This window comes from Oryx dammah, unplaced genomic scaffold (genome assembly GCF_014754425.2).
Source record: "Oryx dammah isolate SB20612 unplaced genomic scaffold, SCBI_Odam_1.1 HiC_scaffold_8, whole genome shotgun sequence".
Lineage (NCBI taxonomy): Eukaryota > Metazoa > Chordata > Mammalia > Artiodactyla > Bovidae > Oryx > Oryx dammah.
The window spans coordinates 39,974,082-39,986,838 of record NW_024070192.1 but is presented as its reverse complement, the minus strand read 5'-3'; the positions used below and the strand labels follow the sequence as shown (position 1 = coordinate 39,986,838).

Below are 12,757 nucleotides of genomic sequence, written 5' to 3'. Positions count from 1 at the left end.
CTCTTTATAGGCTGAGCTCTATTAACTTATGTAGTAAACTACAATTATGTAGGTGCTTGGTACTTAAGAAATGAACGAAGAATGAATGAATGAATTCCTATTAAGCTAAGTGTGTGGTGTCTTTGGCCACGCACAGCCAATTTCAACCCCAAGAGTTAATTACAGCTCAGTAAGATTGTAGGTGAAAATCTAAAATGGCTGGAAACTAAGAACAGTGCAGACAACTATAATTCAAAAAGACGCATGCACCCCTATGGTCATAGCAGCACTAGTCACCATAGCCAAGACCTGGAAGCAACCTAAATGCCCATCAGCTGATGAATGGATAGAGAAGATGTGCTACATATATACAATAGAACATTACTCAGCCATAACAAGGAATGAAATATGCCATTCGAAGCAACACAGATGGACAGAGGGATTGTCGTACTAAGTGACGTCAGAAAGACAAACGCCACGTGATATCACTTACATGTGGAACCTAAAATATGACACAAGTGAAATCTACAAAACAGCAACGGACACAGACATGGAGAACAGACTTGTGGCTGCCAAGGGGGCGGGGGTGGGGGAGGGAAGGAGTGGGAGTTCGGGTTAGCAGATGCAAATCATGATGCACAGAATGGGTAAACAGCAAGGCCCTACTGTATTGAACAGGGAACTATATTCAATAGCCTGGATAGATCGTAATGGAAAAGAATATAAGAAAGAAGGAAAGATATATGTATAACTGCATCACTTTGCTGTATAACAGAGATTAACACACTATAAATTGACTATACTTCAATTTAAAAAAAAAAAAAGAACAATGCAAAGAAAACTGATTAGTTACAGAGACTCAGAAGTCTAATTTGGGGAGGAACCTTCATTATATATAGCAAAAAGAACCTCAGCCCCAAGCATCCCAGCACATGCTTATGTGGCAGCTGAGTGTCACCAGTTGTCTGTGGCTGACCTCATGAACTATGAATGGTCAGTCTAAAGACTGCATGAACTGTTGTGATAAGAGCCAGGCTGATAATACGTTTGCCCTGCAGGCAGAGCAAATTCCCACATTGCCAGGTAACCTGATGGAGCTGCCTAGTGGAGGTCTGAGAAGGATTTGGAAGGTTTTCCATATTATTAGTGTTAGATGAAGGGCAGGGAGCACTTGCCAGCCAAGAGTCTGTCACTTGCCTTCTTTTATGTGTTATAAATCCGTTGTTTCCTTATTGCAGTATCTGTGCCTTGAGTGGTTTGTTCAGCACGTTTTCTCCTGTTTGGATTGTCAATACCATGTCCACTCTGTCTGCTGCTGTTTAATTAACATCTTCTCTGGCCAGAACAGTAGCTCACATATAAACCTTCAAAAAAGATTTTAACATTGGAAAGGAAGAGAAATAACTATTGCTATTTTAAAACAATTTGGTAATTTATCGAGAAAAACTAAGAAAATCAACTGAGAGTAAAGCAGTTGAGGTAAGGTGGCTGGATACAAGATCAACACACAGAAATAAGTGGCATTTCTGTAAGTCAACAAATAACAATTAGAAATGGTAATAGAAAAAGAGGACTATTTATAATAGTTTTCTAAATTTATAAAATGACTAGTTTTAGGCCTATCAAGAAATATGCAAGACCTATATGAAGAAAGTCACAAATTTTTACTGAAAGACATAAAAGCCTAAATAAATGGAGAATATGGCTGAAAAACTAAATATTGTAAACATATGAACTTTCCCCAAATTGATGTCTAAATTCAGTACAGTTCTAATTGAAATTCCAACATGTTTTGAATGGACTCCATAAACTCTTTCTAAAGCTTACGTGAATTAGAGAACATGTTCAAGAATAACCAAGAAATATTTGAATAAAGAACACCCCTGTGGGGTGGAGGAGGAATTTACAATATATCAAAACATCCTAGACCTTATTATCACTGAAAGTATAGAAGAAACAGGTCAATGAAACTAAAGTCCTGAACCAGACCCACTACATTTAACCTGCGCAAGTGTATCCCACGTGTATGCAAAGAAAGGACTATGTAAGAAAACCACAGAAACTACTGGCCTTCCTTTGGAAAAAGTAAAATTAGTGGAATAGTGTCACCCCTGGATTCACAATCACCTTAAAATGTGACATCATTTGAAAATGGGGGTTTTTGCAGATTTAACTATGGTAAGGATTGAGGTGAGACTGTACTGGGTCATGAGGGCCCTAAATCCAATGAGCATATCCTTACAAGAGACAGTAAAGGACACAGGAAGAAGGCCAAGTGAAGATGCAGTGAGGGATTGGAAGGATGCGTCCATGAGCCAAGGGAAGCCAAGGACTGCTGGCAGCCACCAGAAGCCAGGGCAGAGGCATGAACGGGAGGGTTTCTCCTTCAGGGCCTCCAAAAAGGAATCAGTCCTGCAGACACCTTGATCTCAGACTCCTGGCCTCCAGAAATGTGCAAAAATAAATTTCTGTTGTCATAATGCACCCAGCCTGTGCTAATTTGCTATGGCAACCCTGGGAAACAAATACAATGCCCTGCCACACACCAAACACAAACATAAATTCCAGAGATATCAAAGGTTACACATGAAAAGCAACACTACAGATATATTAGAAGAAAATTTTGAAAAATATTTTTATAATTCACTGGCTAAAGAATGTTTTCCCAAACATCTAAATCCCAGATGATACATAGAAAAGGACTCATAGATTTGTGTGCATTTTTAGAAAGCAAAAAACTGTACATCAAAAGTCACTCTTAACAAGTAAAAAGACAACGTAAACTGAAGAACATGTTTGTGGCACACAGTAGAGAGGGCTTCCCTTGTGGCTCATCTGGTAAAGATCCACCTGCAGTGCGGGAGACCTGGGTTCAATCCCTAGGTTGGGAAGATCCCCTGGAGAAGGGAAAGGCTACCCACTGCAGTATTCTGGCCTGGAGAATTCCATGGACTGTTTAGTGGGATCGCAAAGAGTTGAACATGACTGAGTAACTTTCACATAGTAGAGTTAATATTCAGAGTAGTCAAAGAAAACCTACAAATTATGAAGAAACACAAATGACCCCAAAGAATCAAAGAATATAAAATGGAAATAACAGAAGAGATGGAGAAACAGTGGAAACAGTGGCAGACTTTATTTTGGGGGGCTCCAAAATCACTGCAGATGTTGACTGCAGCCATGAAATACAAAGACACTTACTCCTTGGAAGAAAAGTTATGACCAACCTAGACAGCATATTAAAAAGCAGAGACATTTTGCCAACAAAGGTCCATCTAGTCAAGGCTATGGTTTTTCCAGTGGTCATGTATGGATGTGAGAGTTGGACTATAAAGGAAGCTGAGTGCCAAAGAATTGATGCTTTTGAACTGTGGTGTTGGAGAAGACTCTTGAGAGTCCCTTGGACTGTAAGGAGATCCAGCCAGTCCATCCTAAAGGAAATCAGTCCTGAATATGCATTGGAAGGACTGATGTTGAAGCTGAAACTCCAATACTTTGACCACCTGATGCAAAGAGCTGACTCATTGGAAAAGACCCTGATGCTGGGAAAGATTGAAGGCGACAGGAGAAGGGGATGACAGAGGATGAGATGATTGGATGGCATCACTGACTCAATGGACATGAGTTTGAGTAAACTCCGGGAGTTGGTGATGGACAGGGAAGCCTGGCATGCTGCAGTCCATGGGGTTGCAAAGAGTTGGACACGACTGAGCGACTGAACTGAAAAGAAGAAATACAAAAGGTCAACAGAAGTTTTATAAGTAAATATTTACAAGACATAATATCCAGTGTTCATAAAGATATGTGGATTATAGGTACTTTTTTCAGTGCTGATAGAAGTATAAATACATATTGCAAGGATATAGTGTTGTGTGTAATAGCACACACACAAAAATTTAAGTGTTAGTCGCTTAGTCATGCCCGACTCTTTGCAACCCCATGGACTGCAGCCCCCCAGGCTCCATCTGTCCATGAGATTTTCCAGGCAAGGATACTGGAGTGGGTTGCCATTTCCTTCTCCAGAGTATCTTCCAACCCAGGGATCAAACCCGGTCTTCTGCACTGCAGATTCTTCACCAACTGAGCTACAAGGGGAGATTTAGGAATGATCTAAATATACAGAGGAGCCTGGCAGGCTACAGTCCATGGGGTTGCAAAGAGTTGGACACGACTTGGTGACTAGACCATCAAATATCCAGTAGAGGAGCACAGATCTTTCTCAGCTTCTGGTGGTGGTAGGTCCTGATAAACTCATCGTGGTTGAAAATATCATGAGTTGAAAATCCATTTAATATTTCCAGCCTACCAAACACCATAGCTGAACCTAGCCCACCTTAATTAAAAATGTTCAGGGGACTTCCCTGGTGTTTCAAGTGGTTAAGAATCCACTTTGCAATGCAAGGAATGAGGGTCTGGGAACTAAGATTCCACATGCTGTGGAGCAACTCAGCTCCTGCACTGCAATTACTGAGCCCTTGAGCCACAATTAGACTGGCGCCACAGCGAAAGATCGAAGATCCCACATGCTTCAACCCAATGCAGCCAAATAAATAAATAAATAATAAAAACTTTAAAACACACACACAAAAGACTAGAAAGGGAAACAAGTTTGTTTTTTAAGTGCTCAGAACACATTAGCTGACACTTGGACAAAATTATCTAATGTGAAGCTTATTTTGTAATAAAATGTTGAATATCCAATGCAGTTTATTGAAAACTGGACTGAAAGGGGAAAAACAGAATGGTTGTGAGTATGCTGTTTACCTCCTGACTGCCTGGCTGATGGGGAGCTACAGCTCACTGCCTCTGCCCAGCATCGTAAGAGGATGTATCACCCAGAACGCCACCAGCCTGGGGAAAGATCAGGATTTGAAGTAGGGTTTCTGCTGGGTGCCTATTGCTTTCACACCATCCTAAAATTGAAAAATCATAAAATGAACCATCATAAGTCAATTAGGATACCATCTGACATAAAATAGTCTTTGGTATGATCAAACATGGAATACTATATGGCCTCTAAAAGCAGAAAAAGACCAAAATACAGAAAAAGATCTCCAGAGCATAACTGGAAATTTATGTATAAAATGGGGCTTCCCAGATGGCTCAGTGGTAAAGAATCCTTCTGCCAGGAGATGGGGGTTCTATCCCTGGGTTGGGAAGATCCCCTGGAGAAGGGTATGGCAACCCACTCCAGTATTCTTGCCTGGGAAATTCCATAGACAGAGGAGCCTGGTGGGCTACATACAGTCCATGGGGTCTCAAAGAGTCAGAAACTAAGCAACTGAGCGTGTACTAACATGCATAAAATGCTATGTAAATTACTGCACTGCATTAGTCCCTAATACCACTCACTGTCATTTAGTGCAGTGGATTAGATATGCTCCTAAAATGCTATATAAGTACTGTGGGCTAACTGCACCAGTGGAGGGCTTCCCCATCAAATGCTGAACTCTAGACCCAAGAGGTAAATGTACTTAGATTGGGGCACTGAGGGCAAGGAAAAAGAGAAACCGATGACAAGCAAAGTGATTTTCACAGGCATTTGAAAATATGTGACTGACACTAAGGAGAGAAACCCAAGTGTGGACAGAAGAGATTTGGAGACTAGAGATGGCTGCTGAGGGTGACCTCAAAGCAGTGTATCTCCATGGGGGACTGGGTTGGAGGAAGCTATCCGAGTCTTGACAGTATTACATTTTGAACATAAAACGTTTGACTGGCTTTCTGATGTGGATCTAAAAATGCTTAGCCGGGCCAAATATTTTTTGGCTAGTGGAAAATGGATAAAAACTACATATCGATGGTTATAAAATTAGAGGGATGAGGATCACACCTTTTATTGGCATATTGTGTGTGGGAGGGTTGTTCACAAGAGGGTTATGTTTAGGGGACTTCCCTGGTGGTCCAGTGGCTAAGATTCTGTACTCCCAGTGCAGGGGGCCTGGGTTCGGTCCCTGGTGGGGGAACTAGACCCACATGCCACAACAAAGATCGAAGATCCCATGTGCCTCAGCTAAGACCCAGTGCAGCCAAATAAATAAATATCTTTCTAAAAGATTGTTATGTTTAGCAGAATGAAGATGGCGTTTAAAAAAGAGCTTAAGAAGTATTCCATAGGATCGCTTTCCCCTTAGAATTGCCTGCAAAATGTTGTACAAATGTATCTTTTTCTGGAGAAAGGATTTATGGTATGGAGGTCTTCACTTCCTCCAGGGGATCCAGATTCAAAAAAAAGATTAAGAACTAGTGGTGGTGGACCAGGAGAAGAGGAGCTGCTAAAGACAGCTCAGGGAATGCACCAGAACACAGCAGGAAGACAACAGGAAAAGAGGGCAGGAAGTGACCGTGGCATTGTGAGAAACTTGAGGGTGTAAGACACATTAATTAATGGTAGCTACATTATAATAGTTGTACTAGTTAATGTCAATTTTATAAAGCAAGTGTTTATATTTGTTGTGATATGTAAGACTTGCACCAGAGGGTTTGTCATTTTCACCTGTGTAATTATCACTTTGTTGAGTGAAGGAATTACTATGAACTCGATGTAGCCAATGGAGAAGGGTCTTAATTTAAAAGTGTACTGGAGCTGGTATATAGATGTGACTGAATGCCTGAGTACAAGCGTGGGAACAGGGGAACTACTGAAGCTAGGTGAAGATTATAATCGCTTTAGCAAGAATGGACATGCACGGAGAACCTGAGTACCAATCAAAACAAAACTGGGTGTCCAGGATATGAGAACAGTCAGAACACTCCTATTTTTATACCCAAATTTCTAATATATGTATACTTCCATATTTTACTTAAGAGTTTGCAATCTGTTTTCCCAGGCTTCCTCCTTCTATTAAAGGTATTTTTATAGGTCTCTTTTGCTTATCATAAACAGTGTAGACTGTTGTTACTTATCTTTTTTTTTTTTTTTTTCAATTTTGACTGAACTGGCTCTTCCTTGCCAAGGCAGCAGATGAGGGTTCAATCCCTAGTTTGGGAACTAGGAGCCCACATGCCACAGAGCAGTAAGCCTAAGTGTATATCTATCCAGCTAAGCCCACTGGAATGTCAGTCAAGAACAAACACCGGTGTCCAGGATGTTCAGAAAATTCCGGAATGAAAGACAGCAAAATAAATCTGTCCTCATGAAAAGTCATGCACTTAAACCAATGCATAAAGAAGCACCAAAAAGACATTCTGAACAAGAATTAATACAGGGATTAAACTATATGCCTCTACTACAAGTTGGCTTGGAAGCTTTTTACCACCCATAGTGACAAGTGTCTGTGTGTGATTGTGCTTGAGGGTCCAAGGCGGGGATTTGTGGAAATCTGCAGCAGGAATTTTTGTTTTTCTTTGCAGGGGGTATTTTTGGTTATCACAATGTGGGGGTGAGAGGTTATGCTACTGGCATTTAGTGGGTAAAAAGCATGTCATTTAGATATTCTATGATTTTTTTTTTTTTAAGTTTCATAAAAAGCCCAGATGTTCAGGAGGTGGTCGTTATGGAGATCCTTCTTAATAGAATAAAGACACTGTTTTGATCTTAGAAAATAACACTCTGCACCATATCTACTCAACTTATTATAGTATAGCTCCTTCGAAAATAATGAAACCAGTTGCAAATAGCATAGGGTGTTGGAGACTCCTTTTAACAGAGTTAGGAAAAAAAACCAGTGACTTGACAGAGGCACATGAAATTCAGAGATCTCACTGGATCTCATGAACAAAGGCTGTTTTAAAATGACTTATTTCCAGCCTATATATTTAAAACATTTAGGGCACAAAGAGAAACATTGTGAAAGGAGGGTTACTTTTTTTTCTATTTTATTCTGATGCCATCCTCAGAGATGCACCCCAACACTGCCCTACAGACTGTTTTGTAGTACTTCTCTTCTACTTTGTCCTTTTCCCATTGCTGATTAAAGGATAGGGTCTCCTAGGTTGGTTTTGTGCTTTTTTTTTAAGTGTTAGAGGTTGAATTTATTCCTCATTTAGTGAACTTTCAAGGTAGAAAAGATGTTTCTATGATAACTTTGTCATCGGCTATATACCCTATTCCATTACAGAAAATTGTTTTCTAAAAAGCCCAACTCATTTGTGAAAAACCACACATTCCTTATTTTCATACCCCAGTTTTTTATATCTGTACACTTCCATATTTTATGGAGTTTATAATCTGTCTTTCCAGGCTTCCTCCTTCTATTAAAGATATTTCTCTCATTTGCTTATCATAAACAAAAGCCTGTTACTACTTTTTAAACATTTTGGCTGCCCTGGGTCTTCCTTGCCAAAGGTACGGGACACAGGTTCGATCCCTAGTTGGGGAATTAAGAGTCCACATGCCGCACGGCAACTAAGCCCATGAGTGGCAACTACTGAGCCTGTTCGCAGTCGGTTCAGCCTGTGCTGCTACTGAACCTGTGCTCCACAGCAAGAGAACTAGAGAAAGCGGACGTCCCCTGCCTTGGAAGGTGGATTCTTAACCACAGTGGACCACCAAGGAATGCATTTTTCTTCACCTAATGTCCATCTATCTCTCTGCTCGTCTTCCTAGACTTCTGTACCGTGCAACTCTCTTAAAACCCAAACTTATATTCATTATCAGTATCTTATCTGCAAAGAGGAAGAAGGAAGGTAATGAGGTTGGGAGCTTCAGCATAAGGAAGGGCTTGGGTCGCAGGGGGAATGCAACTGAGGGCTGACAATGGAATTGTAAAAGGACAATCAGTGGCAATTGCACAGCCTGACTTAGTACTGGGATGGTCACCCTGGTTCCCTGACTCTCCCCAACGATGTGGGCTACCCTCAAGTAGAGAAAACAAAAATAATGGGGGCCAGGGCTGACAACAGGCCTGGTGAAGCTGGTCCTGTCACTCTTCTGCTTAGAATCCTTCAAAGGCTTTCCATTCCTCAAATGACCATCTCAAGTCTCCACCATCTGGCACTGCCCATTTCTTTGGCCTCTTCTTGTTCCATTCTCCTCATGGCTTTCAAAGTCCCATACCCTGGCCAAGTTCTTCATCCTTGTGGCTTTTGCATATACTGTTCCTTTTATCTGTCACCTCCTATTCACAGCTCCACCCTTTGCTTCAGCTTAAAAATCTCTTCTTCAGAGAAGCCTCTCCTGATCTTCAAATCCAATCAGAGGACTCCATGTCTTTCATCATATGCTCTACTTGTCTTGCATGTAACTATTACAATTCTTGATTGTGATACTTGGAAACAGTTCCATGGAGGCAGGTACTTGGCTTATTTTGTTGATTGCTAAATTCCCAGCATCTGGCCTAGTGCCTATTGCCAGCAGGAACATTCATTCACTCTTCCAATAAATTCACTGAATGAATGGCAGGAAGAATAATGGGACCTGGGGCACGTTTTTTGTTCGTTTTTAACTACATCCCCATTTTCTCTTTTGTGAATTGCAGATAATAACTACCAACCTCTGAACTGCCATGTAAATTAAAATATGATGTATTATATATACATGGTATGGGCCTCCCAGGTGACTCAGTGTTAACAAATCCCTCTGCCAAGCAGGAGACATGGGTTTGATCCCTGGGTTGGGAAGACCCCCTGGAGAAGGAAATGGCAATCTACTCCAGTACTCTTGCCTGGGAAATCCCATGGACAGAAGAGCCTGGTGGGCTACAGTTGATGGAGTCTCAAAAGGTCAGGCATGACTTAGCGATTACATAGCAGTAGCACATTTATCGTGGTGCCTGGCAAATAGTAAGGACTAGGAAATGTGAGTTATTAAAATCATCATTAAAAATAAGCTCTATGAGCAACCAGAACTCTCATCCATTGCTGGCAGGAATGCAAAAATGATAACAGCCCACTTAGGAAAACAGCTGGCCAGTTTCTTATAATATAGTTAAATACAGGCTTACAATGCAACCCAGCAAGACCACTTCTAGTGAAGTGAAGTGAAAACTTACATTCACGCAAAATCCTGCTTTATTCATAATCGCCCCAAACTAGGAACAACCCGTGTCTTTCAACCAGGGAATAAAGAAACTGTGGTATATCAGAGACTGGATTACCACTCAGCAAGAAGAAATAAACTACCAACACAAGCAACAATGTAGATAAAATGCAAATACATCATGTTACATCAAAGAAACCAGCTCAAAAGGGGACATATTGTATGATTCCATTTATATGACGTTCTGCAAAAGTTAAACTATCGGGACAAAAATCTGGCCAGTGGTTGCCAGGGGAGTTGGTGGGGCATGAGAGAATGTGGGGTGGGGTGGGGTGGTGGTGATGGAGCTGTCTTAGGATTTGATTATGATGGTGGGTACATGATGGTATGCATTTATTAAAATTCATGGCATTCTAAACTAAATGGATGGGACTTTATATATATTTCTTACTGTATATAAAAAATGAAAAACATCCAAGAGAGATAGATATAATTATCATTTTCTTTTTAAAAAATATACTTCTGATTATAAAAGTGTTACAGGTTCATAGACAATTTGGGAAAATCTGCAAAGAATATGTTGAATCGCCTGCAGAAAAGGAGTATTTCTTATCATTTTTATAGACATAAAATACACAAACTGGGATCATGCTGTGTATTTTTGCTTTCTGATGAGTGTTTTCCCATGTCATTAAATACATTTCAAAACCATGATTTTGAGTCAATAATATTCTAGTAAATAATTGATTTATATGTTTAACTCTTCCTTTACTACAATTTTGATTACTTAAAGCTCATTGGGGCCAGGGATGCTGCCATCTCAGTTTCACAATGTTTAACAGGTAAAACAACTCATCCTTTGGCTGCAATGATCTCATTGTAGATGGAGGAAAAGTGGCTCCACAGGGTGACTTTGCTTTTTCCTCTGCGGTGCAGAGGGCTGGACACCCTCTTACTAACCTGTATTACTAGCTTAAATTTGCATGGTACTTTTAATATTTCTCTCTCCCCACCTCCTTGCCGGGTAAGCCGGATCGATCGAGTAATTTGTTCAAGATTATACAGCTCATCATTCGTGGACTGTGACTGAGACTCTAGATGTTCAAGAGTCCCAGAAAGTCAACATTTCCCCAGGGTGTGTCATTGCCTAATCTGACTCTCCCCTCCCGTCCCCCGCAAGAAGGAAGCTGCAGACACGCCCTGAAAACAGCCCAGAGGCTTGGCACACGGGCAACTAATATCAAGTGGACGCTGTTCCATCCTACAAACTGTCCTTGGCAACATCGCCACTTACCAGCTGGGGTCATTTCTCCCCCGATGGCTGGGGGGACACCTAGTGCCACTGAGCAAGGGGCTCCTGAGAGCAGATGGGTCGCCCGCCTCGAGGCCTGTGAGGGTTGCTGTCATTTGATCGCGACGCAGTGGGGGCACACCCTCACTGGGGAAGGAGGGGGTTGTCCTTGCCGGGCCTTCCCCAGGGCCAGGGCCCGAGTAGGGGGGCGCCTTCTGAGAGGTGAAGCGGGTCCCCATCATCTTAAGGAGAGGTAGGGGCCGCCGAACTACAGGGCTGCTCGGGGGGGACTCTCGGGAGGTGGTAGGAATGCCTAGTCCAGGCGACCAGAAGTAAGTCCTCCGCTATCCCAGAGTGCCTCGGATTCCGGAAGTGCTCGGCTTCCCGGAAGTGCCCGATTGGCTGACAGAGCCCAGACTCGGCGGACCGCTGCCGCTGGAGCGTTTCTGGTCTCCGGCGTGAGTGGCCGCAGGAGGTGCGGTTCCGGGTCCGGGTGGGCGTCGGGAGGGAGCTAGCGGCAGGATGATGGAGGAGGAGGAACTGGAGTTCGTAGAAGAGCTGGAAGCCGTGCTGCAGCTCACTCCCGACGTGCAGCTCGCCATCGAGCAGGTGAGCGTTCCGCCCCCCCGAGGGGAGGAGAGTGCGGAGACTGGGGCAGCTCTGGGGGTGGGACAGCGAGGAAGCTGTCTTCGGACGGAGAAGTGGGAGCTAGGCGCCAAAGGGCAGGGAAAGGTTTTGAGGGGAGGTGGTGGTGGGAATGAGTTTCTCAATGTAGAAAAGGGAGAGAGGTCTTCCTCGGCCTTGATTGACTTTGGAGGGTGGGGCGTTCTGGTGGGTTTGGGCAAAGGAGCTGTGCCTCCTGAAACGATGTAGAAGGGACCTCGTGGGTAGCAACCTCCGGTTTAGGGGTTGTGGGGCTCTTCTTTCATCAGGTTGGTGTCCCGATGTTCCTGGATTCTCCGTCTAGCCCCATGTGACTGACTCAGAATTGAGGGGGGGTGGGTAACCTCTACTTTTGAAGCATGTCGCAAAGCAGAGGGGAAACGGCTAAAAAAGAGAGAGAGAGACCTCCTTTACTATTCTTAAATGGTTGAGAATTTCTGCTGGTGATTAGGTTAAAGAATATTCCCCAGGCAACTAAGCCTCTGCTCCAAAACTACTGAACCCATGCGCTGCAGCTACTGAAACCCAGTACCTAGAGCCCATGTCCTACAAAAAGAGAAGCCACTGCAATGAGAAGCCCTCACACTGCCACGAAGAATAGCCCCGCTCACCACAACTGGAGAAAGCCCAATGCATAGCAACAACGACCAAAAATAAATCTTAAAAAAAAAAAAAAAAAAAAAGGCAGTTTAGACCCTTGTACAGGTTATTGCTCCTGATAAAGGGAGAAAAATCTCTCTTAAAGGAGTTGGTGTAGCGGATTTAAGAAAAGGAGGGGTGTACCATACTTAATGATCACGGGAAGTTTTTTAAAGTAAAACACTACTACTTCTGTTAGTAATAGCTAATACTTACTGAGCATTAATACTTACTATGGGTGGTAATTTGTGTTGTCCCACTTACCT

The 12,757-nt window shown here is 42.6% G+C and overlaps 1 protein-coding gene across 1 annotated transcript in view; it reads left to right on the top strand.

Moving 5' to 3' along the window:
* The first annotated feature begins 5,209 nt into the window (after positions 1-5,209).
* Positions 5,210-12,757, top strand: part of VPS53 (VPS53 subunit of GARP complex) — a 129,056-nt gene continuing 121,508 nt past the window's right edge. Inside the window, exon 1 of the mRNA XM_040243825.1 lies at positions 5,210-11,798. Coding sequence (XP_040099759.1) covers positions 11,712-11,798 — 87 coding nt within the window. The 5' untranslated portion in view covers positions 5,210-11,711. The remainder of the gene's footprint in view (positions 11,799-12,757) is intronic.